General features: G+C 37.4%; 4 protein-coding genes and 1 pseudogene across 4 annotated transcripts; 1 reads left to right on the top strand and 4 right to left on the bottom strand.

Annotated features, from left to right (window-relative positions):
* The first annotated feature begins 403 nt into the window (after positions 1–403).
* On the top strand, positions 404–5,138 carry LOC124638496 (annotated as a pseudogene).
* A 1,400-nt stretch (positions 5,139–6,538) lies between these two features.
* Positions 6,539–9,792, bottom strand: LOC124638495. The gene is made up of 6 exons (XM_047175467.1): positions 9,724–9,792; positions 9,216–9,418; positions 8,288–8,486; positions 7,623–7,643; positions 7,199–7,398; positions 6,539–6,980 (listed from the first exon to the last, which is right to left on the bottom strand). The coding sequence occupies exons 2-6, from the start codon at positions 9,409–9,411 to the stop codon at positions 6,787–6,789; spliced, it is 810 nt and encodes a 269-aa protein (XP_047031423.1). The 5' UTR covers positions 9,412–9,418; positions 9,724–9,792; the 3' UTR covers positions 6,539–6,786.
* A 1,531-nt stretch (positions 9,793–11,323) lies between these two features.
* LOC124638135 (ejaculatory bulb-specific protein 3-like) lies at positions 11,324–12,205 on the bottom strand. Its single transcript, XM_047175011.1, has 3 exons — positions 12,160–12,205; positions 11,811–12,019; positions 11,324–11,593 (listed from the first exon to the last, which is right to left on the bottom strand). The coding sequence occupies exons 2-3, from the start codon at positions 12,010–12,012 to the stop codon at positions 11,400–11,402; spliced, it is 396 nt and encodes a 131-aa protein (XP_047030967.1). The 5' UTR covers positions 12,013–12,019; positions 12,160–12,205; the 3' UTR covers positions 11,324–11,399.
* A 4,125-nt stretch (positions 12,206–16,330) lies between these two features.
* Positions 16,331–17,225, bottom strand: LOC124638494 (allergen Tha p 1-like). Its single transcript, XM_047175466.1, has 3 exons — positions 17,195–17,225; positions 16,801–17,058; positions 16,331–16,523 (listed from the first exon to the last, which is right to left on the bottom strand). The coding sequence occupies exons 2-3, from the start codon at positions 17,049–17,051 to the stop codon at positions 16,361–16,363; spliced, it is 414 nt and encodes a 137-aa protein (XP_047031422.1). The 5' UTR covers positions 17,052–17,058; positions 17,195–17,225; the 3' UTR covers positions 16,331–16,360.
* A 2,962-nt stretch (positions 17,226–20,187) lies between these two features.
* Positions 20,188–21,177, bottom strand: LOC124638450 (allergen Tha p 1-like). Its single transcript, XM_047175420.1, has 3 exons — positions 21,136–21,177; positions 20,777–20,985; positions 20,188–20,466 (listed from the first exon to the last, which is right to left on the bottom strand). Exons 2-3 carry the CDS (start codon positions 20,976–20,978, stop codon positions 20,273–20,275), a joined length of 396 nt encoding a protein of 131 aa, XP_047031376.1. The 5' UTR covers positions 20,979–20,985; positions 21,136–21,177; the 3' UTR covers positions 20,188–20,272.
* Between the last annotated feature and the right edge of the window lie 2,788 nt (positions 21,178–23,965).

Below are 23,965 nucleotides of genomic sequence, written 5' to 3'. Positions count from 1 at the left end.
TGGTTGGTACTTGCCTGACCTTTAGTCGAACCCACATCCTCATACTCGAGAGGTTGGTTTTTTACCAGTTAAGCCACCACGACTTACTATTCAACAATTTCTATGCATTTTCTTCTTTTATTTTCCAAATCATCCGCTATATTCAATTTCTCTCTCAATCGGTTCCATCCCACTGCAATTTTATTTTGTTTCAAAGGGATCTACCCCGTTCAACTTATACACGTTACTATATTTAAAAAAAAATAAAGAAACATATATCTGCTCAAAGAAACATATGATGCTCGTAAGTATAAGCTTTTAGTAACTTTCTAAATACTGAAAAGTTTCGCCATGTTACGGAAAAAATCATTGATGTTCAATGACACCTCGAGATCATGTAATTTTCCTCACTCAACTACACTGATAACAATCATTGGGTGTTATGATTACTCATTCGTACACAGAATACGCACAGTGTGTTGCCTCACAAATCTAACGTATATAAGTGCAGGCAAAGCTGCAACCAGTTATAGATCGCCCAGGATCCGATCAGTGAAGTGACGTCTCTCTAACAAACAGGTATTGTAATTTAGTGAATTAATTGTGCTTTACTATATTGATCGATTAACAATAATTTTGTTTCAAATATCGAATATTTTCTTCAAACTGGAGTGCTAGTGTTCTCACTGTGTGTAAATGTGAACACTGTGTGAATATTTCCACAGCATCAACATGAACTCTGCTATCGTGCTATGTGTGGTGGCGCTGGCCGGCATGGTGCTCGCTCGCCCTGATGGTGGTACTTACACCACTAAGTACGACAACGTAGACCTGGATGAAATCCTCAGCAACGACCGGCTGCTGGTGCCTTACATCAAGTGCTTGCTCGATGAGGGCAAGTGCGCTCCTGACGCTAAAGAACTCAAAGGTGAGTCGATATTTAATATTCCTGGCAATGTAAATGAAACTGACCTCAATTAATTTAGACTGAGAGTTGTTATAAGTCTTAATGAGATTCTATTCCCGAGCTATATTACAAAGAACTGCATAATAATTATTTTATACGCACATTTCTACACTGATTAAAAGGATTAAAGATCAATGCATATTTTATGTCCACACCAGAAGACAACAATTGCGATTCACAAATACATTCTCATATAATCATAGAATGCCTTATTTCTATCGTCTCATTGGTATAGGTTGTTAACCGAAGTTCTTTCTTACAGAACACATCAGGGAAGCCCTGGAGAACGGTTGCGCCAAGTGTACTGACAAGCAGAAGGAGGGAACCCGCCGCGTTATTGCTCACCTGATCAAGCACAAGAACGCAGACTGGCAGAAGCTGAAGGCCAAGTACGACCCCGAGGGCAAGTACACACACAAGTACGAGAAGGAGCTCGAAGAAGTGCAACATTAATTCAACTGCAGCAATAGCAGATGAACTTCAAATTGTGATATGATGTGATATTGTTGATTAAAAGTTTTTTGATTGAAATGGAAATATTTATTTTTATATCCTCGTGTGATGTTTAAATATATATAAAGATAAACTTAGGAGGTGGCCAGCTTTCATAGGAAACAATTTTTATGGGCCCAAAAGAAATATTTTTACCTATAGCAAAAGCAATTCTTTTCACTCTTTTAAACGAGCCATAACAAGCATTTAACAATTATACTAGAACATGTTTTTAAAGCCCTTATTTTCTAACTTGCCGTAAAGTTGAAGCCCGAATCTCGGTTGTGTTGTAAGCAATTTCAGCAGTCAAATACCGAATTTCGGTCCAAAAACTCGACGATGGAAACCAGGTCTTGACAGTCTTCTCAGACTTATTAAAAGCTTTTGATACCGTATTATAGGGCCCTATATTAAAAATTGTAGGCTCTGTAAATAAGAGGTACACAACCAAAACTCTTCGCAGATTATTATTTAAACGATAGATCCCAGTTCGTTCAAATCGAGATTAAGAATAGTGATAACCTTGGTTCATTGTTATTCCCTATTGATATCAATGATCCCTGAAACGTAAATTAAGAAAATGGCATAATATCATTCTTTGGAATCATTACAGTTTGGTTACTAGAGTAGCAGTAGCGGAAACTAATTTAACCAGTTTTTTTGCTCTATTATTGTTACTTCAATCTGGCATACATACTAATATGATAAAGAGTTTTCCTTCAAAGACTCCGAAACTCAACCGATTTGGAAAATTCTGTTGGAAAGCTGCAATAAACTATTCCCATGTAACATAGGCTATATTTTATCTGGATACAGGCAGAAGCTTCCACAGGTGAAAACAGCTAGTATTTTACACCCTTACGGAAATGTTGCATCAAAAACTAACTATTACCATTATTACCTTGAACGACAAAGAGCTTTTCTATATAAAACTAGCAGCATTTTTGTAGCAATATTTTCCTTCTTAAATCCTTTAAAGTTTTGACATACTTAGTTATCAAGTGCACATAGTACGAAATATTTTAAGTGCATTGGCATTGGCATAAAAACAAGCATCATCTTCTTCTCAGACAAAAAACATCAACTGCCAGACAAAGTCTAAGTTTAACAAAATCAAAATCAAAACTCATTTATTCAAACTTGGCTGCAAGACGAGAATTTACAATAGACAGCCCCCAAAACGCTCGCCCTTCACCACTTCCTATGTGTTTTTACTGGGAAGAAAAAGTGGCGCAACAAATTCCCCAGCAACCTTCGGAGATACTGCAGCCCGCCTCTGAGCACTTGCTTTTCTGGGATGGTTATACCGCCACTAGTCGGTCGCCAAAGCCTCGTACGGTTTTCAGCATGGTGTACCACGGGCTGGTAAGATTGACTATCGGGGCAGGAATTATACAAAGATATAGTTTACGTGTATGATAAAATTATATAAAAATATACTATGAAAACTACGTGAAAACTTCCTTTGCGATCTTACTTTATTTTCCTAGCCATTGCCGTCAGTCACGACCTGAGTTAATTAGATGAATAATTCATCTGGTCCTTGCTTGATAAAAAAAATATTTTCATGTTTGAATAGTGCTACATATCTATATAATCTTATTAAGTGGCTTCAAAAAATTACAGTGTGTTTGGGATATAAAGAGGTCAGTATTGGGAAAATTTATTGGGACTGCTAGCAAAATATTATTACCTACCATCATATCTGTACTACATACCTACAACTGCCTCGTTGGTCTAGTTGTCGCAAGTGTGGCTGCTGAGCACGAGGTCTCGGGTTCGATTCCCGAGTCGGGCCGAAATCGCTTTGTGGGTTTTAGAAGACTTTCACAAAGCAGCCCGAAGCCTGGAAGTTGGTGATTGATTCACCCGTGCATCGGAGAGCACGTAAATGTCGGTCCTGCGCCTGATCTCTTTCCGGTCGTGTCGGATTGCCGTCCCATCGGGCTATGAGAGTGAAGGAATAGGGAGTGCACCTGTGTCTGCGCAAATGCTTGTGCACTATAATATGTCCTGCGCAGTTGGCTAATCTCCTTACATGAGAACAGCCGCCGTAGCCGATAATCGGCTAGGAGGACATCATCATCATCACATACCTACATTATCGGCAAATAAACTATTCTAATTCACCAAATGGAAAATGGTATCATTTTCACAAAAAAGTATCATTCTGTATAAAAATAAAACTTGGTTATTTCAGTTATAGGGGTAAAAAATGAAAATACAAAAGTAGAAATTAGTTCGATATTTCTTATTACTTTCCATTTACTTTATTAGAACTTGTAGTTTTGCAAGAATTCTTAATAATTGGTTTATTATCCTTAAATTCCTGACGTCATTATTTGTCGTATTCAATTCTTTTTTCTATAGATATCATCCCACAATATTTTAAAACCTAAAAAAAAGTTATGCAGGTAGATAAATACTTTGGTAATATCTTTTATTGCATAAAAGATTACTAGCGGCCACAAAACAAAACGTCAAAAAAAAACCTTTGCTAAAACATGAGCTTTTAATAACTTTTTACGTACTGAAAAGTTGTTAAAAATGTATGTTCTATAGCACCGCGAGAAAACGTAATTTTCCTCACTGAACTAACTGATAACAATCATGAGGAGTTATGATTAGTCATTCGTACACAGAATACGCACAATGTTTTTGCCTCACAAGTCTAACGTATATAAGTGCACGCATCGCTGCAGCCTGTTGTAGATCGCTCACAGTCTAATCACTGAAGTGACGTCTCTCAAACAAACAGGTACTGTAATTATTTTGGTGACTTTAGAGCACTGTTTTGTTTTAAAAAACTAATGTAATATTGTATAGCTGAAAAGTTTGTGTGAACCTATTTGAAAATTGCTCAGTGTTAGATAGAAAACTTTCGAAAACTTACTTTTTTTCGAGCGCTGGCAAAAGTTATCTATTACTTTGGAAAGCTGTTTAAAGTTATTATTATTATTTATTTTATTCAAAAATATTTATAATTAATCTGGACCAGAAAGTTAAACAGAGTTCTCGTTTCTCGAGTTCTCCATGTATCTCAGTTCTCATCGGCATTTGTTTCCGCAGCATCAACATGAACTCTGCTATCGTCCTGTGTGTGGTGGCGCTAGCCGGCATGGTGCTCGCGCGTCCTGATGACACCTACACCACTAAATACGACAACGTAGACCTGGATGAGATCCTCGGCAATGACCGACTGCTGGTGCCTTACATCAAGTGCACGCTCGACGAGGGCAAGTGTGCTCCCGACGCTAAGGAGCTCAAGGGTGAGTCTATTATATCTTTACCGGCGAGTGAAAATAACTTGAAATGCACGCCTAAATAGATGTGCTGAAAGTCGCACCTGACGCAGATTCTTTTCCTGTTATATACACTTAGTTTGATACATAACAGACGATTAACTTTAATATTTTAAAACACCTTCTCGTATAATTGTAGAATGCTTTTGAGACTAGGTTGTTAAATGAAGTTTCTTCTTACAGAACACATCAGGGAAGCCCTGGAGAACGGTTGCGCCAAGTGTACTGACAAGCAGAAGGAGGGAACCCGCCGCGTCATCGCTCACCTGATCAAGCACAAGCTTGAGGAGTGGGAGAAGCTGAAGGCCAAGTACGACCCCGAGGGCAAGTACACGCACAAGTACGAGAAGGAGCTCGAAGAAGTGAAAAACGCCTAGTTCTGCTGTGATATGATGTGATTGTTTGAATTGTTAATAAAACGTTATAATTCTCGAAAAACGTTGAAGTTTTCTTAATTTTATTTTTGCTTTGAATCTCCGAATTTAGAACTTTTAACTTTAGTTATATCAGGAAAGGATATCGAGATCTTGTGAAGCAAATCTTGCATTTGTATCTCGTCCAATCTGACATGTTATAACCGTGACCACTCTGACATCAAGATTAAGTAGCAGAAAAAAGACGATGTATCCTATACAACACCTAAGCGTTATCATACTTCTATTATTATCCTTTATATGTAATGGTTTTACTATTACTTTTCATTATTTTCTCATATGTTTACCTAACATTGACCTTATCTATATCCTTTTTCAACCTCATGTTCATCTTCAAATCAATATTCCTCCGCATCAATTCCCTAAAATGTCATGGGATTCCCAATAAATGAATCAGGTTAAAATAAAAGGTTCCAATGATAAATGTAGCCTAAGGATTAAACTGTTCATGGTATTAGTTCATCCGGAATATCTTTCATAAGATATGAAATTATGAAAGATTATTCAAAAGACCTGGTTTTAGGTATACACGAAAAATACTACAATATTTTAGAGCGCTGTACTTGACCTAATGTGTTGAGGAAAACAAGGTCTAAAACTGGATCACTTTTTATAGCATAATTAATAGTCCAATATTTAAGTAGTTTCTTATTTAAGTATTATATAATTCGGTATACTTGCCTGCTAATTATTCCAAGACAAATAGTAGTTAGTACCTAAGAGTGGCAATTGTTGCAGTTCAGCTAAAGTATTGTGATGGTAATCATTATAGTAATGGTGTCCCAGCTGTTTTAATGTTGTCATACAAGAAGATCAGCCGCGGAGGACACAATATTACATACACATAGTGCACAAGCATTTACTCAGACAGAGGTGCAATCCCAAATTCCTTTACTTCCATAGTCCGATGGAACGCCAATCCGACACTACAGGAGAGAGGTCAGATGCATGACAATCAATATCATATCAATCTCTAACTCCTGGTCTCCAAGATGCTTTGTGACATTTTCTAAAAACAAGCTTTAACCTTGTTTTACTGGGGGAGTGTTTGTGTACATGCACGGTGTTTATTCCAATATTTTTTTGATATGGCTCACAGCCAATTGTTGATTGTTGAAGTACATTGTGAGCTTTTGATAACTTATTTGATAGCCATAACAAAACCTAAGCTTCATGATATTTAATTATCTCATATTTAATGCTTGATTTGACAACTACACATGCAAAGAACAATATTGCCTTGTAAGAATTTGCAAACAAGTAAAATAATATAGAATATTTTTTTTAAACAATTGTAGAGTAATTATAATAATATGTATTCGAATATTTATGCTGTAAAAAATGATCCAGAATTAAATTCAGTGTTCAATATCTCAGGTTAAATTTTAATATAGTGCTCTACATTATTTATACTCTACTTTATAAACAACACATTATTTTAGGTCATTGAGAAAAAAATAACATCATGATACACGTCACGAAATCTTGCTGTCTTTGCATGCTTCCACTCGGGGTACCTATTCTATGTTATAGAAGATTAAAATTGAAAACTTCAACCTTTCTCTAAATATTTCCATTTTTATTAACAATATCACATCATATCACAGTAGAACTAGGCGTTTTTCACTTCTTCGAGCTCCTTCTCGTACTTGTGTGTGTACTTGCCCTCGGGGTCGTACTTGGCCTTCAGCTTCTCCCACTCCTCAAGCTTGTGCTTGATCAGGTGAGCGATGACGCGGCGAGTTCCCTCCTTCTGCTTGTCAGTGCACTTGGCGCAACCGTTTTCCAGGGCTTCCCTAATGTGTTCTGTAAGAAAGAAATTCAGTCAACTACCTTGTGGCTTGTACCTTGTGAGATTTGAATATTTTAGTTTACATGTTCAAATACTCATTTACATAATAACCCAGCATCGTAAATCGGGAAAAGAATTTCTGTAAGATATGAAACTACGTTTTGCCAACACGCCTATTTAAGCGTGCACTTTGGGTTATTTTCACTTGGAGGCGAGAACATAAATAACTTACCCTTGAGCTCCTTAGCATCGGGCGCGCACTTGCCCTCGTCGAGCGTGCACTTGATGTAAGGTACCAACAGTCGGTCGTTGCCGAGGATCTCGTCCAGGTCTACGTTGTCGTACTTAGTGGTGTAGGTGTCATCAGGACGCGCGAGCACCATGCCGGCCAGCGCCACCAAACATAGCACGATAGCAGAGTTCATGTTGATGCTGTGGAAACAGAATCACACTGTGAGAAAACTTGCACTTTTCTACTTTCTGGGCCGGTTTATCCGAGGCCGCCAGTGGTTTTATCCGAGCCCCTGACTGCTTCAGTAACTCCTGAGATTAGCTCGCTCAAGCGAACAAATAGACTCTCCAGCTTTAATAGTGTATATTAAGTTTATACAAAAAGTTATGAAAATACAAATTGTGTACTAACATAATTATAATACCTGTTTGTTTGAGAGACGTCACTTCAGTGATTAGACTGTGAGCGATCTACAACAGGCTGCAGCGATGCGTGCACTTATATACGTTAGACTTGTGAGGCAAAAACATTATGCGTATTCTGTGTACGAATGACTAATCATAACACCTCATGATCATTATCAGTTTAGTTCAGTGAGGTAAATTACATGATCTCGCTGTGTCGTTGACCATTAACGACACATATATCACTAAGCTTTCCAATAACTTTTCAGTACGTAGACAGTTATTAAAAGCCCATGTTTTTTGAATGTATTTCATTGGATTTTGTGACCTTGTGTCAACTTATTTCTTATAAAATATATAAATATTAATATTTAATCCCAAGCATTATTCAGTATTTCTCAGATTGGTCTGGTATTACTAAACTTCTTGTGTACTTTGCTTGTATTCCTATTTTTATAAACTTTCGTTTATTAAATATGTTTTCTTTTTTTAAATTGTGAGCTTTATTCTGTGCCATCTAAGACTTTATTTGGAAACCTGACTAAAAGAGAATAGATAAATCAAACTGCAAAATATTGATCATGTTCCCAAATTACGTGAGACGTATTTGAAAACTTTTTTATTATAAAACTTGACATCGTGCGAAACACATTGGCATCATTTATCTTCAGTTGTTACGATTGTCTAATGGTGTTCTTCTTGAACTTCTTTGAGTTCCTTCTCGTACTTCTTCGTGTACTTGTTGTTGGGGTCGTATTTAGCATTCAGCTGCTTCCAGAACTCTGGCTCCTTGTTAATCAGGTGACCGATGACGCGTCGGGTTCCACTCTGCTGGGCGTTAGTACATTTGCCGCAAGCGTTCTCGAGAGCTTCCCTGATGTGTTCTGTAGAAAAAAAAAGTTTATATTCTGTCACCATTTCACTAGTTGGCTCAAAAGGGCTTCAGTGTGTTGGTTTGGACCCCACGTTCTCCTTCCAAAAATTCGGCAGACTATGGTAGCGTGGTCTCGTCAAGATATACAAAATAATATAAATGTATAAGTTTCATGACTATAAAAGAAAAGGATCAACACAACGATTACTACAAAAATATATTTTTGTACTTAAAAAAATAATTATGATCGCTATAGGCTGGTTTGTCTCAATATCAAGTGTGGGAAACGAAACAAAAAAGAGTTTGTTTTACGGAAGAGTATATTTACGCAAACAGCCTCCATTAAACTACTTGAAACCATATTAATTGAAAACGAGAATGCCTAAAAATGTTTCGATTAAAACTACTTATATTTAGCAGCAGCAGACATACTGTGTCCCATATTAATTAGTCTTCACTAAAACAATCACCAAATACAAAAAAATCATCTGCTTATGAAAAACGATTTGCGTATTTATGACCTCCTATGTTATGGTCTACTTTACTATGCATCAATTATTTTGATCGTCTCTGGGTTTTTTGGGTATCTTCCAATACTTAATCTGAGGAATTACCTATTTCTGATTTTGATATTAAGAAGTGAAACCATTTAAAGCATATCAACATGTAAACACGACCCTTGTACCACGAACATGTAAACATTACATCAATTGATCACAAACGCAAAAGGGCTACTTACCCTTGAGTTCCTTGGCGTCGGGAGCACACTTGCCCTGTTCGAGCAAGCAGTGGACATAAGGTACCAGCAGCCGACGGTTGGAGAGTACCTCATCCAGGTCTATGTTGTCATACTTGTCCGTGTATGTGGCTCCGTCAGGACGCGCGATGGTCAAAGCGGCCAGAAACAACACGCAGAATACGATCAAGGAGTTCATGTTGATGCTGCGAAATAATACAGGATTAAAAATATGACATAGGCAATGAATAGTTTCTTATTATGTCCCTAACGATATATATATATGTAGATATATCCTAATAGGATTCAAAATAATCTTCCTCAATCATTTTATGACGATATCCTTCGTCTGGTTACAGGAGCCCACTATCTTTCTGGAACCTTTCGCACTCTTCCAAACTATTCCGCAGACCCATTCAAAAGCTCACCAAGACCTTGTAACGCACCGATTCAGAGGTGGTAAATTTAATCTGGTCCTGCAGTGAATGTTTTTATTAATTAAATTACGTACCTGTTTGTTGGCGAGATGTCCCTTCAGCGAAAAGTGCGTTCGATCTACAAGTGACTGCAACTTTGCATGCACTTATATATACTTTAAACTGAGAAAAAAATGTCATGCGTATCCAGCGTAAGTTCTAATTATAGACCCGCGGATATATTTTATGATTATTTTCATTTGAGGTGACTGACTAGATAATTGAGGTGGTCTATTTGTTGTTTCATGAATGGAGTTTTATGTTAGAGTATTTTTTTTTTCAATGGAATATGTCAAAAAGTTAAAGGAATTAAACTCTTAGAAACTTGGCCATTATCTATTTTTTTTAAAGCTTTTATGGTGGTATAATAGGTATTCTTGTGACTACCAATTTTTTTATTTTGGTCCATGTCTTATTGCTATGTGCCTGCATTGCTTTGCCTAGAAAAACTAAGACGCTTTTGTCATACTCAGGATTTGGCATCAAACAACTTAAATGATATTTAGTCAAAATTTTGTACAGAAAACATAACAACTATGTGGAGCTGGATCAGTTTTTAGGTCATTCTATATAATAATTCAATCACATTTTATAATAGTTGGTTTAGGTTCATCTATACCTAGCATTTATGTTCATAGACTATCAGGTTATAAACTGTATGTATAACCAGTCATATTGACGTCATTACTTCGAGAGCAGGGATCCTGGTAGAGTCTATTGATCCCTACGGCATCTCAACTATCCTTGCATATTTTATTTTAACAACTAAACTGATCTGTGGTACCGAGATTTGTAATAAAGAATCTCTAATAGACTAACTGTCAGGGTCTACTGAGTAGCATTCGACGACGCTGTCTTAACACGCATCCCGATCATAGTGTGTGACAACGCCAACTTTCAACATCATATGTAAAGCAGAGATAAAGTTAGGAGTACGAATGCTTTGATCAGTTGACAGCTGTCAGTTTTCAAGGCAGAATGTCAGTTGTTTGTAATGACTGACTTTTATATGGTGTTCTAATTTTCGCACATTTTTATTCTATTTCCTTTGTTTGAAAAATTATTATTTTTATTTTTACGTATTTTGATTTTTTCTTTGTGTAAATCGACATATATTAACCAGTATATTAACGCATTTCATTTAATGTGATTGTGAACGACACACCCGATATATGGAAGTTTATTTTATTCATTCAGGACCTCTGTACTCTGGTACAGATACCTAAGCATACAGGTTGCTTGTGACGTCAATGCAGAACTGGCCTTAGCAACACACACATTCGTATGCACTGATTAATATTATGTATATTTATATGCTTGGGTGCGCGAATATTCATGCTACAATTATATCATCTCTAGTTTCATTTTGTTTTATGATATGAAGGAGGATAAGAGCAGACGGACCGTAGCATATGTCGCCTATGGACACCATTGCACACAACATTACAATACCAAAGGCTTTGCACTGATGGTCGGTCGATATTTTGTGCATGTTCCAGGATGTCCACCTGATTTCGTTGCTACGATTCCATCAGTCAATTGTATGGATTTCCTCCTTCAAATGTTATCTGATGGATAAGAATGGACAGAAGAGAGTTCTACTTAAATTCCAATCAATTAATGATAGACAAAATGTATAAAGAAAAATAACAAACTTTATTGCAAACAAATATTTTACATGAGAATTTTGAATGAGCTTGTTATAATTGCACTACGCGTTTTTCAGTTCTTCGAGTTCTTTCTCATACTTCTTTGCGTACTTGCCCTCGGAGTCGTACTTGGCCCTCAGCTTCTCCCACTCTTCCAGCTTATATTTGATCAGGTGAGCGATGACGCGGCGGGTTCCCTCCTTCTGCTTGTCAGTACACTTGTCGCATCCAGTCTCCAGAGCTTCCAGGATATGTTCTGCAAAAAGGAAGTTCAGTTAACAACCTGTATAACCTACACTGTGCTTTGCACCATTAAAATCTTGTTGTGAATATTTTAAACACTCATTTGTAATAATCGTTTATCCAAACGAAATGTAATACAGTCCAAGAAAAGGATCTTTGTAAGACACATAACAAGTTTATGCAAACTCGCCCAAAATCATTCGGGAACCAAACTACACTGATCGACTCACCCTTGAGCTCCTTAGCGTCAGGCGCGCACTTGCCCTCGTCGAGCGCGCACTTGATGTAAGGCACCAACAGACGGTCATTGCCGAGGATCTCGTCCAGGTCTATGTTGTCCCACCTGGAGGTGTACTTGTCGCCGTCACCATCAGGGCGCGCGAGCACCATGCCAGCCAGCGCCACCACACATAGCACGATAGCAGAGTTCATGTTGATGCTGCGGGAATAATCGCACACAGTGAGAGCACATCATAGCTTTCAACTTACATGACCCAAAAATATTATTTCAGATTACATTTTGCAAAAAATAAATTTCTTTACATAACAAAGTACAATTATTTTTTCAAATTCTTATACCTGTTTGTTTGGGAGGTCTTCACTTCACTGATGAGAAGTTGAACAATGTATAGCTAACTGCAATTTTGCCTGCGTTTATATACGTAAAAATTATTAGCAAAAACCAGGGACGTAGTATTTTTTTGATGTATAAATTATAATCTAATCATAATACTTTGTTTGTTTTCAGGTACGGAAATGTATTTTACACGGATACATTTTTAGTAGTTTTCAAGCAATTGAAACCAACAGTTCAGTTTATTTTAACTCTAATTTAATTCGTCAAATGATTTTTATGCTGTGAAGCGTGATTTTAATGCCTAGTAATAGCTTTTAGTTGCCTTGAAATAATCTTCCGTCAACCCCTAAGTTTTAAGAAGAGCAGATGAAAATAAAGAGAGTACAAAAGAGAGTTCATAATAATGTCATATAAGGAGATCAGCCAGCTGCGCAGGACATATTATTATAGTGCAAGAGCACTTGCGCAGACAAAAGTGCACTCACTATTCCTTCACTCTCATAGCCCTATGGGACGGCAACCCGACACGACCAGAAAGAGATCAGGCGCAGGACCGACATTTACGTGGTCTCCGATGCACGGGTGAATCAATCACCCACTTCCAGACTACGGACTGCTTTGTGAAAGTTTGAGAAAACCCACAAAGCGATTTCGGCCCGACTCGGGAATCGCACCCGAGACCTCGAGCACAGCAGCCGTGGTTGCGACCACTAGACCAACGAGGCAGTCAAGTCAGTTCATAAGAAACTATAGAACTATTTATGAAATAATCACTAAGCCTTTTCAAGAAAAATATGCTTAATTTTTTAGTTGTTCGTTCGTTAGTTCTAACAAATGAACTGGGATTCAATTAAACCTTTAAATGCGGATACAAAGAAAGGCCCACAAATGAACCGTGCACTTTATGTTACCGATACTTGGATGCGGTTAATTTATGTCTGTTTCTAGTATTGAAACGGGTTTATAAGGGAGTACGTAAAAGAACTAAATAAGAGGAGTACACGGGAGGAATACATAAGAGAGTACATAAGAGAGAACATAAGAGTAGTACAAAAGAGAGTACATAAGAGGAGTACATAAGAGAGTACATAAGAGAGAACATAAGAGTAGTACAAAAGAGAGTCCATAAGAGGAGTACATAAGAGAGTACATAAGAGGAGTACAAAAGAGAGTACATAAGAGGAGTACAAAAGAGAGTACATAAGAGAGTACATAAGAGGAGTACATAAGAAAGAACATAAGAGGAGTACAAAAGAGAGTAAATAAGAGGAGTACATAAGAGAGTACATAAGAGAGTACATAAGAGAATACATAAAAGAGTACATAACAGAGTACATAAGAGAGTACATAAGAGAGAACATAAGAGGAGTACAAAAAAGAGTACATAAGAGAGTACATAAGAGGAGTACATAAGAGGCGTACATAAGAGAGTACATAAGAGAGTACATAAAAGGAGTACATAAGAGAGTACATAAAAGAGTACATAAGAGAGTACGTAAGAGAGTACATAAGAGAGTATATAAGAGAGTACATAAGAGAGTACATAAGAGAGTATATAAGAGAGTACATAAGAGGAGTACATAAGAGAGTACATAGGAGGAGAATATAAGAGAGTACATAAGAGAGCAAACAACTCAAATTTGAATTAACCTGATAAATCAGCACTTTTCGAATGTCAAAAACAAAGGGATTCAATTATACCTTTAAATGCGGATACAAAGGCCCACAAACGAACCGTGCACTTTATGTTACCGAAACTTGGATGCGGTTAATTGATGTCTGTTTCTAGTATTGAAACGAGTTTATAAGGGAATACGTAAAAGAACTAAATAAGAGGAGTACACGGGAGGAATACATAAGAGGAGTACAAAAGAGAGTGCATAAGAGAGTACATAGGACGAGTACATAAGAGAGTATATAAGAGGAGTACATAAGAGAGTACATAAGAAGAGTACATAAGAGAGTACATAAGAGAGCAAACAACTCAAACACGTTAATTCGAATTAAGCTGAAAATCAGCACTTTTTGAACGTCAACTTTACAAAAGACAGCGCCCAAAACGCCCGCCCTTCACCACTTCCTATGTGTTTTTGCTTTGAAGAAGAATTGGCGCAACAAACTCCCCAGCAACACATGTCTGTCTGTAGGTTAAAAGAACCAGAATTTATACAGAACTAGTCAAATAAAAAATTTCATTATGACATGAAAACCATTATATTTAAAAATTAAAAGAAAAGAAAACCAACAACCTTAACACAAGTAGGTCAGCACACAGATTTACACCTATAAAGAAGAAGAAAGAGGGTTCATAAGAGGAGTACATAAGATAAGTTTAAAAGAAAAGCATATAAGAGGAGTATATAAGAGGAGTACATAAGAAAGTTCATAAAAGGGGTTCATAAGAGTAGCATATAAGAGGATCACATAAGAGGATTATATAAGAGGAGTACATAAGAGAGTTCATAAGAGGAGTACATAAGAGAGTTCATAAGGGGAGCGCAAAAGAGAAGTACATAAGACAGTACATAAGGGGAGTACATAAGAGGAGTATGTAAGAGGAGTACATAAGAGGAACTAATAAGAGGAATATATAAGAGTACTTTTGCTTTACTTGTTTCAAGGTAATCAATATTACTTTTTTCAGCTCTGTGCTTGATGAAACTTTCCAACAGACAAGCATGTCTACTGTCTTCTATACCCCATTTCACTAGTCCAAATGCAACTTTTCTTATTAATATACCTTCCACTGTTGTCAATACATTATAACTTAGAGCAGATTGGAGATTGACACTGAATGGAGGCATTAATTTCTCTCTTTTTTTTTTAACACATTTCTTTTTTGTAGCTGCTTGAGTAATAGGTATGGGTAAGGTGTGTACTAGCCAACATAATTACATATTGACTTGCTTTTTATACATGTTTACATGATGAATGATTCTCCAAACCATACAGACAGAATTGTATTGTTGAGGAGTTTGTTCCACCACATCTTCTTTCCAGCAAAAACTCATAGGAAGTGGTGAAGGGCGGGCGTTTTGGGCGCTGTCTTTGAATAAATTACCTTGTTTTGTTTTTTTACTCGAATAGTTTTTAATTTTAATTGTAAAAATAATTAAATCTTTGTAAATGACTTTTGTTTTTTTTTTATTTAAGACGTAGTTATTATTTCAATTAACACGTTCTAACTCCCATAATACTAACAAATGACAGTGGCACTAATACAAGAAAATACTCAACATAAAATTAGCTTTCTATTGATGTATCACTTGATGCTGGATAGAGGAGAGGTAGCCCAAAACGCTCATTCTCCTTTACAAATACAGATTTTGTTGTATAAATAAGGAAATAAAAAATTTGGAAATCTTTGTGCAAAGGAAGCATTAACTGTGGGTAACAGTATTCTTAATATCCCATTTGACAGCAGTTTATCGTAAGATTCAGATTTTAAAATTTGTTTTAAATGTAAGACAGACAGCAGCTTTTATGTAAAGGCGGCAAATACTTCACAGGTTCGTCTCATTGTAAATATGTGTTGTGGAATACCTTATAGGCTTTTTCAGCATAACCCTTAGCACGGACCGCTGGGCTCTTTCCATCATCATCCTCTGAGCCCTTATCCCAACTATGGGGTCGGCTTCCAGTCTAACCGGATGTAGCCGGATGTACCAGTGCTTTACAAGGAGCGACTGCCCTATCTGACCCTCTCAACCCAGTTACCCGGGCAACCCAATACCCCTTGGTTAGACTGGTGTCAGACTTACTGGCTTCTGACTTCCCGCAACCACTGCCAAGGATGTTCAATGATAGCCGGGACCTACAGTTTAACATGCCATCCGAAATGCAGCTAAGCTCTTTCCAATGAGAATAAATGTGACGCAGCGACACCCATCGCAAGTATTGATACAATAGGTTAGAATTGATTGGCAAAGAAAGATTAAGGCGACTCGCTTACTGGGTTAGCTTTAACCTAGTAGCTAACTGCCGTGCATGTTCCAGGATGTCTCGCTGGTTTCGTTGATACGATTCCGTGTCAGTCTTTTATAAAGATTTCTTCTCTCAGATATTATAAGACTGACAGGAAAGGAATCCAACTTAACTCTCAATAAATGATTGACAAAATGTACAAAGAAAAATTAACAAACTTTATTAAAAAAACAAATGCTAATCACAATTTTGAACATTGAATCTGTTGTAATATTTGAACTACGCGTTTTTCACTTCTTCTAGCTCCTTTTCATACTTCTTGGCGTACTTGCCCTCGGGGTCGTACTTGGCCTTCAGCTTCTCCCACTCTTGCAGCTTTTTCTTGATCAGGTGAGCGATGACGCGGCGGGTTCCCTCCTTCTGCTTGTCAGTACACTTGGGACTTGGGAGTCAGTACACTACAAAAGGGAAATTCATTTTATCAACAACCTTTATCAACTAGGCGACAGAAAAAGCATATTCTGTTAATATATGAAATGGTGCTTCAGAATCTCAATGCAATTAATCTTCTGGTGAAATGTAGAACCTAAAATGTGCTATCAATCTTTATAATATGGTAAATTCATAAAAATACATATTTCTAATATTCGATTTTCTAAATGGAAGGATTCAGCCTGGAAGGATCTCTGAAGGACACGTAACAAGTTTATGCAAATTACCCAAAATTATTTAGTTTCACTTGAGAGCAAAACAACTCCACTGACTCACCCTTGAGCTCCTTAGCGTCGGGCGCGCACTTGCCCTCGTCGAGCGAGCACTTGATGTAAGGCACCAGCAGATGGTCGTTCTCGAGGATCTCGTCCAGGTCTACGTCGTCCCACCTGGAGGTGTACTTGTCGCCGTCACCATCAGGACGCGCGAGCACCATGCCGGCCAGTGCGACCACACATAGCACGATAGCAGAGTTCATGTTGATGCTGCGGAAATATTCGCACACAGTGAGAACACGTACGTCACAACCTTTCAACTAGTATAGTATTATTTTAGAACACTTCTTTCAAATATTTTAAGTTATAACAAAGTGCAATTAATTTTCCAAATTACTATAGGTACCTGTTTGTTTGGGAAGTCGTCACTTCACTGATCAAATGTTGAACGATGTATAACAAAAGTGCAGTTTTGCCTGCACTTATATACGTACAAATTATGGGCAAAAAGCAGGGACGTAGTATTTTTTTGGTGCATGAATTATAATCAAATCATAATATTTTGATTGTTTATTTTCAGGTGCGAAAATGTTAATGATCTGAATGAAGACGTTTTCAAACAAAGCAAACAATTTCAGTTCAGTTCGTTTGAACTTGAATTTAATATAATTATAAGCCAACAGATTCTCATTATGTAAAATATCATATATGATATATGTGATTTTTGTGCCTAGCAGTGGAGGCTTATTACAGCAGGTACAAACTTTAGGGGCCTTTAATGAATCTACCACGAACCCCTAAGTTTTAAACGATCAATAGGAACTCGTTCGTCATTCGCATTACGATTCTTATCTCTGAGCAGTATCAATTGCATTTTCATTGATTTCTGTTCTAAACTTCAATTACAGGGATGGTGACTTTATTGACTTACGTTTACGTGTAAAATTAAATAAAAAACATATTGCTAATTATAGAGGGGTGCCTTTATAGTAAATAGTTAACAGAAAAGTAAAAGATTTTCAAGAAGGGACTTGTTTTAATTCGCTTATTTTCATAAGATATTTTAACATTAATGCTCAGATCTCTAAATAAAATAGGCTCTATTCTGAATATGGGAAGTAGTTCCTATGTGATCCGATTGAATCCACGAGAAACATTTAATAGTAGATACGTCATTATGGTACATAATTTCAACTGAAAACTTGCAAAATAATGGCGTCCCCAAATTATTGAGCTGCTAGACACCACAGGCAAACGTGTCATTAGTTCGCCATCCCTGTTCTATACTAATAAAATAAAGAAGATTTCTTTTTTGTTTCTTTGTATCCTAAAGGCCCCGAAACTACAGTAACAATTTGAAAAATTCTTTCGCTGTTGGGATGCTAGACACGGGAAGGAGTTTTCCGGAAGGCGGGTGACACCGTGGGAAAACAGCAAGTTATATAACCAAATTAATACTTATGTGGACACCACTAGATATCTGAATATCTTAATTTCAAAAACATCTTTGAGCAGAGTTGCTACAAAAAATTAGAGTTTTAATAGATCTCGAATACTAATGAGTTTTACGATCTGTCTCCAAGCCTTATAGGGAATTGAGATTGGTCCATACATCAAAATACCTATATTACCTAATACCACAGTATGCAGGTATATGGGTAATTATAAAATGTGATCACGTGTTTTTTTACCGAGTTTCCCAAAAATGAGTTCCCAACTCGGACGTTCGATTTTTTTCGGTTTGTTCGCGTATATCTCCGTCGCTTTGAACAATTATTGTTTTCTTTGAAATGGTATATTTCCTAAATGGTCGCATTATCATCAGTTCCAAGATCTGATGATGGAAACCTTAAGAAATCAACGGCAACTCTCAAAAATTAAAATTGTGCCTAGATGTCAGAGGCGAAATTAACATAGCCGCATCCCCTAGACACCGACTTCCAGACCGAACCACCAAACAAGTTTTTCGTTATTTTGGAATCCGCTTATATATATTTTTTCATCAGATTAGGAACATATTTTGCAAATGGCTACTATTTCAATAGGCATCTCTTTAATAATATTACTCGCCTCTAAAAATTTACATTGCCTTTTAAAATACTGCATAATCCGTAAGTAAGCCTCTGAATCATCCTATTTTAGCCACTATTTATCTTCTACTCTAAATACATCACAGCATCGTGGTTATTTCTTTACATCTCAATTCGTAAGTTACATTGAGGCGGTAAACTTCTTAAATAATAATATTTTCCATCAACAAATTCTTTGAGCCCTTATTTTGATCTCAGTACGTTTTAAAATGCAACTACGGCCGCATTAATTGATCGTCAAAGATAGGTTCAATGGTCATGAAATATTGTAGTAACTTAAATTACCACCAAAGCTTTGAGTTCCTGGTCGGCCTTGCCATAGACATGTCGCGCCGGCAAGCGTAAAAAACTACCGACTCCTGAGCTCGGGCTACCTCGCCCCTACACACCTTCGCAATTCTAAATTGCAGTTTTACAGTTAGCACAAATAAGACCACGCTGGGTCTGACTACAATATAAAAAAATTGCCGAGGGCTGCCTTTATGAGTGATTAAAAAAATACCAATGCATCTTATCATTGAAGAAAGCTAATTGTTTATTAAAGGATATAAGGATAAAGCGTGAAGGCCAAGTGGAAACTTATGGAGCCCTGGGTACTCCAGCTCGCTTGGGTGAGGGCTTTAGTTGGCCAACTCAGCTTTCTTTCAATCTGAACATAGAGTACAGGTATACACATGTTACTTATAACGTCAATGTAGAACTGGCCCACATTAAAATGTGTTCACCATCATCGTCATCCTCCTGCAATTATCCCAATTTTATTTGGGCCCGGCGCAGCATGTTTTCTCCTACCATACTTATACCTGTGTTTATTCGGTAAAATGCTTGGATTCTTGCATGCTTGTTGATTTCTTTTATAACACGGATGTAAACGCCACCCCAGCACTCAAAATTGCGTCAACAGAGAATTCGAATTGTTGTTTCTCTCTGTTACAGACGGAATTGGGTCTTCTGCCAAGAAAGACAAGGGGACTCGCTAACTGGGTTACACTAAATGACTAGCGATAGCTAGTCCTTTAACCTAGTAGCTGACTGCCGTGCATGTTCCAGGATGTGTCGCTGGTTTCGTTGATACGATTCCGTGTCAGACTTTTATAAAGATTTCTGAGAGATCTGCTCTGCGAGCAATATGGCCTGCCCATTGCCACTTCAACTTGCTAATCCGGTGGGCTAAGTATATCGGTGACTTTAGTTCGTCTATGGATCTCCTCATTTCGGAGAGAAACACCGAGCATAGCCCTCTCCATAGCTCTCCATAGCTAGTTGAGCGAATACTACTTAACTCTCAATAAATGATTGACAAAATATATAATGAAAAATTAACAAACTTTATTGCAAGAATCAAATAGGTAGTAATCACAATTTTAAACTTTGAATTTGTTGTAATATTTGAACTACGCGTTTTTCACTTCTTCTAGCTCCTTTTCATACTTCTTTGCGTACTTGCCCTCGGGGTCGTACTTGGCCTTCAACTTCTCCCACTCTTGCAGCTTTTTCTTGATCAGGTGCGCGATGACGCGGCGGGTTCCCTCCTTCTGCTTGTCAGTGCACTTAGCGCATCCCGTCTCCAGAGCTTCCTGGATGTGTTCTACAAAAGGGAAATTCATTTCATCAACAACCTTTATCAACTAGGCGACAGAAAAAGCATATTCTGTTAATATATGAAATGGTGCTTCAGAATCTCAATGCAATTAATCTTCTGGTGAAATGTAGAACCTAAAATGTGCTATCAATCTTTATAATATGGTAAATTCATAAAAATACATATTTCTAATATTCGATTTTCTAAATGGAAGGATTCAGTCTGGAAGGATCTCTGAAGGACACGTAACAAGTTTATGCAAATTACCCAAAATTATTTAGTTTCACTTGAGAGCAAAACAACCCCACTGACTCACCCTTGAGCTCCTTAGCGTCGGGCGCGCACTTGCCCTCGTCGAGCGAGCACTTGATGTAAGGCACCAGCAGATGGTCGTTCTCGAGGATCTCGTCCAGGTCTACGTCGTCCCACCTGGAGGTGTACTTGTCGCCGTCACCATCAGGGCGCGCGAGCACCATGCCGGCCAGCGCCACCACACATAGCACGATAGCAGAGTTCATGTTGATGCTGCGGAAATATTCGCACACAGTGAGAGTACGTGCTCTCGTACGTCACAACCTTTCAACTAGTATAATATTATTTATGAATACTTTTTTCAAACATTTAAAGTTATTAAATAACAAAGTGCAATTAATTTTTTCAAATTATTATAGGTACCTGTTTGTTTGGGAAGTCGGCACTTCACTGATCAAATGTTGAAAGATGTATAACCAAGTGCAGTTTTGCCTGCACTTATATACGTACAATTTGTAGGCAAAAAGTTGGGACGTAGTATTTTTTTGGTGCATGAATTATAATCTAATCATAATATTTTCATTGTTTGTTTTCAGGTACGAAAATGTTGAGACGTTTTCAAACAAAGCCAACAATTGCAGTTCAGTTCGTTTGAACTTGAATTTAATTTAATTAAAAGCAAATAGATTCTCATTATGTAAAATATGATGATATGATATTTACCTATATGTGATTTTTGTGCCTAGCAGCGGCGGTTTATTACAGCAGGTACAAACTTAAGGGGCCTTTAATGAGTCTACCAGGACCAGGAACAACTAACTTTCCATTAACCTCATACGTCATTCGCATTACGATTTTATTACTGAGCAGTGCTAATTACATTTTCATTGATTTCTGATCTAAACATCTATAACAGATATTTTATTGACCTACGGGCCAAATTAAATAAAAAAACACAATGCTAATTATAGAGGGGTACCTTTATGGCAAATAGCTACCAGAAAAAGTAAAAGATTATCATGAAGGAATTTGTTTAGATTGGCCTATTTTCATAAAATTAATGCTCAGATCTCTTGATAAAATAGGTTCTATTCTGAATATGGGAAGTAGTTCCTATGTGATCCGATTGAATCCATCATCATCGTCTTCCAGTCTGATCCAGCTGAGTACCAGCGCTTTACAAGGAGCGACTGCTTATCTGACCTCCTCAACCCAGTTACCCGGGCAACCCAATACCCCTTGGCTAGACTGGTGTCAGACTTACTGGCTTTCGATTGAATCCACGAGCAACATTAAATAGTACGTCGTTATGGTACATAAAGGACCCGAAACTGCTGTAACAATTTGAAAAATTCTTTCGCTGTTGGGAAGCTAGATACGGGAAGGAGTTCCATGGAACGCGGGTAAAAACTTGAGAAGACAGCTAGTTACATAACCAAAATAATACTTATGTAGAAACCATTAGATATCTGAATATCTTAATTTCAAAAACAGCTATGAGCAGAGTTGCTACCAAAAATTAGAGTTTTAATGGATCTCGATGAACTGTCTCCAAGCCTGACTAGGAATTAAGATAGGTCAAAATACCTACATTGATGTCTTCCTAGCCGATTATCAGCTACAGCAGCTGTTCTCATGTAAGGAGATTAGCCAACTGCGCAGGACATATTATAGTGCATGAGCATTTGCGCAGACACAGGTGCACTCACTATTCCTTTACTCTCATAGCCCGCTGGGACGGCAATCTGACACGACTGGAGAGAGATCCGGCGCTGGACCGACATTTACCTGCTCTCCGATGTACGGGTGTATCAATCACCAATTTCCAGACTCCAGGCCAGATTTCGGCCCGACTCGGGAATCGAACCCGAGACCTCGTGCTCAGCAGCCGCACTTGCGACAGCTAGACCCACGAGAACGAACGAGAATACCTATATTACCAAACACCCATGTATAACAGGTAATTATAAAATGTGATCACGTGTATTTTAATAATCTTTCCCAAAACTGAGTTCCCAACTCGGATGTCCGATTTTTTTTAGGTTTGTTCGAGCATATCTCCGTCGCTTTGAACAATTATTGTTTTCTTTAAAGGGTCCCGTTGTCATCAGTTCCAAGATCTGATGATGGAAACCCTGATAATTTACGGCAACTCTCGAAAATTACAATTGTGCCTAGAAGTCGATGTCGAAATTAACATAGCCGCATCCTCTAGACACTGACTTCCAGACCCAACCACCAAACAAGTTTTTCGGTATTTTTCTGTCTTTTTGGAATTCGGTAGGGTAAAGGCGGGATAGATGCCGCAGTGGGATAGATGCCCCATTTTTAAAAAACCTAACTTCCCATGCTCGCGATTAAGAAACAACCGTTTAACTAGAAGCCACAAGCACCCCGCACCTAAATTAGCCACGCGCCATCGAGGGATGAGGTCGCGTTTCGCTCGTGTATGAATTCATCTCCGCGGCGAACTTACAGCGAGCGTAAAATTTTTAAAGGTGAGTATTTGCTGTTGTATAACTTTATAAGTAGATATTAATTCCATCAATTTTTTTATTACGTATGTATATTGTTTCATGAAGTATACATTTTGATGTAAATAGTTGCTCTATTGTATTTATTTATTTAAAAAAATACTAGGGCATCTAACCCTGTCAAAAAGGATAGTTGCCCTGATTTTTTACGGTGTAGGTGCCCCTAGGGGCATCTATCCCTCCATACACCACGTGTACCCTGAATGTATTATAAGTGCTTTGAATATATATTTTTCATGTGTTTATGTATAGGTATTTACACTTTTTATTGATTACGAATGATTTACAGTTCAAACAGTGAAGATGAAGACAATTCACTTAAGAACAAAGTTAAGGAATAGAAAACTAAAGGTTTGCCGGTGAAGAAGACTAAAAGAGATGGGCAGGATGAGCCTAAAGATACAAATAAAAATAACTGCATATAATGCTTTGAAAACTATGAATAAACAAAGTCTAAATCCGACTGGATTCAATGTGTAATGTGTCAGTGCTCGTTACATGAAACCTCTATACTTTTCAGAAATTTTTGCTCGAGATGTAGAAAACTTAAAGCACTGTCCGGTTAAATATTATGATGCTAAGTATATTGTGTTATTTTAGTTTTTAAGAAAGAATGATTTTTATGATTTTGCATGTTGAAACTAAATAATTAATATTTTATAATAAGTGTTTCAAATATAAAATACATTATTTTTGTTGAACAAATACTTTTAGAATAT

The sequence above is a fragment of the Helicoverpa zea genome, chromosome 17, assembly GCF_022581195.2.
Source record: "Helicoverpa zea isolate HzStark_Cry1AcR chromosome 17, ilHelZeax1.1, whole genome shotgun sequence".
Taxonomy (NCBI): Eukaryota; Metazoa; Arthropoda; class Insecta; order Lepidoptera; family Noctuidae; genus Helicoverpa; species Helicoverpa zea.
The sequence above is the reverse complement of the archived record's forward strand: the minus strand, read 5'-3'. Positions and strand labels throughout refer to the sequence as shown.

Bases quoted from the DNA above. Each gene is read 5' to 3' on its own strand.
- LOC124638495 (XM_047175467.1), bottom strand. From the start codon at position 9,411: ATGAACTCCTTGATCGTATTCTGCGTGTTGTTTCTGGCCGCTTTGACC. The intron at 7,644-8,287 runs GACAATCGTAAC...TAATCACTGAAG, and splicing joins GTTCAAGAAGAACACCATTA to TGACGTCTCTCAAACAAACA. The intron at 7,399-7,622 runs GTATTATAATTA...CTGTTTCCACAG, and splicing joins GACGTCTCTCAAACAAACAG to CATCAACATGAACTCTGCTA.
- LOC124638135 (XM_047175011.1), bottom strand. From the start codon at position 12,012: ATGAACTCTGCTATCGTGCTATGTGTGGTGGCGCTGGCTGGCATGGTG. The intron at 11,594-11,810 runs GTGAGTCGATCA...TCCTTTTTGCAG, and splicing joins TGACGCTAAGGAGCTCAAGG to AACATATCCTGGAAGCTCTG.
- LOC124638494 (XM_047175466.1), bottom strand. From the start codon at position 17,051: ATGAACTCTGCTATCGTGCTATGTGTGGTCGCACTGGCCGGCATGGTG. The intron at 16,524-16,800 runs GTAATTTGCATA...CTGACTCCCAAG, and splicing joins GTGAAACTAAATAATTTTGG to TCCCAAGTGTACTGACAAGC.
- LOC124638450 (XM_047175420.1), bottom strand. From the start codon at position 20,978: ATGAACTCTGCTATCGTGCTATGTGTGGTGGCGCTGGCCGGCATGGTG. The intron at 20,467-20,776 runs GTGAGTCAGTGG...TCCCTTTTGTAG, and splicing joins CGACGCTAAGGAGCTCAAGG to AACACATCCAGGAAGCTCTG.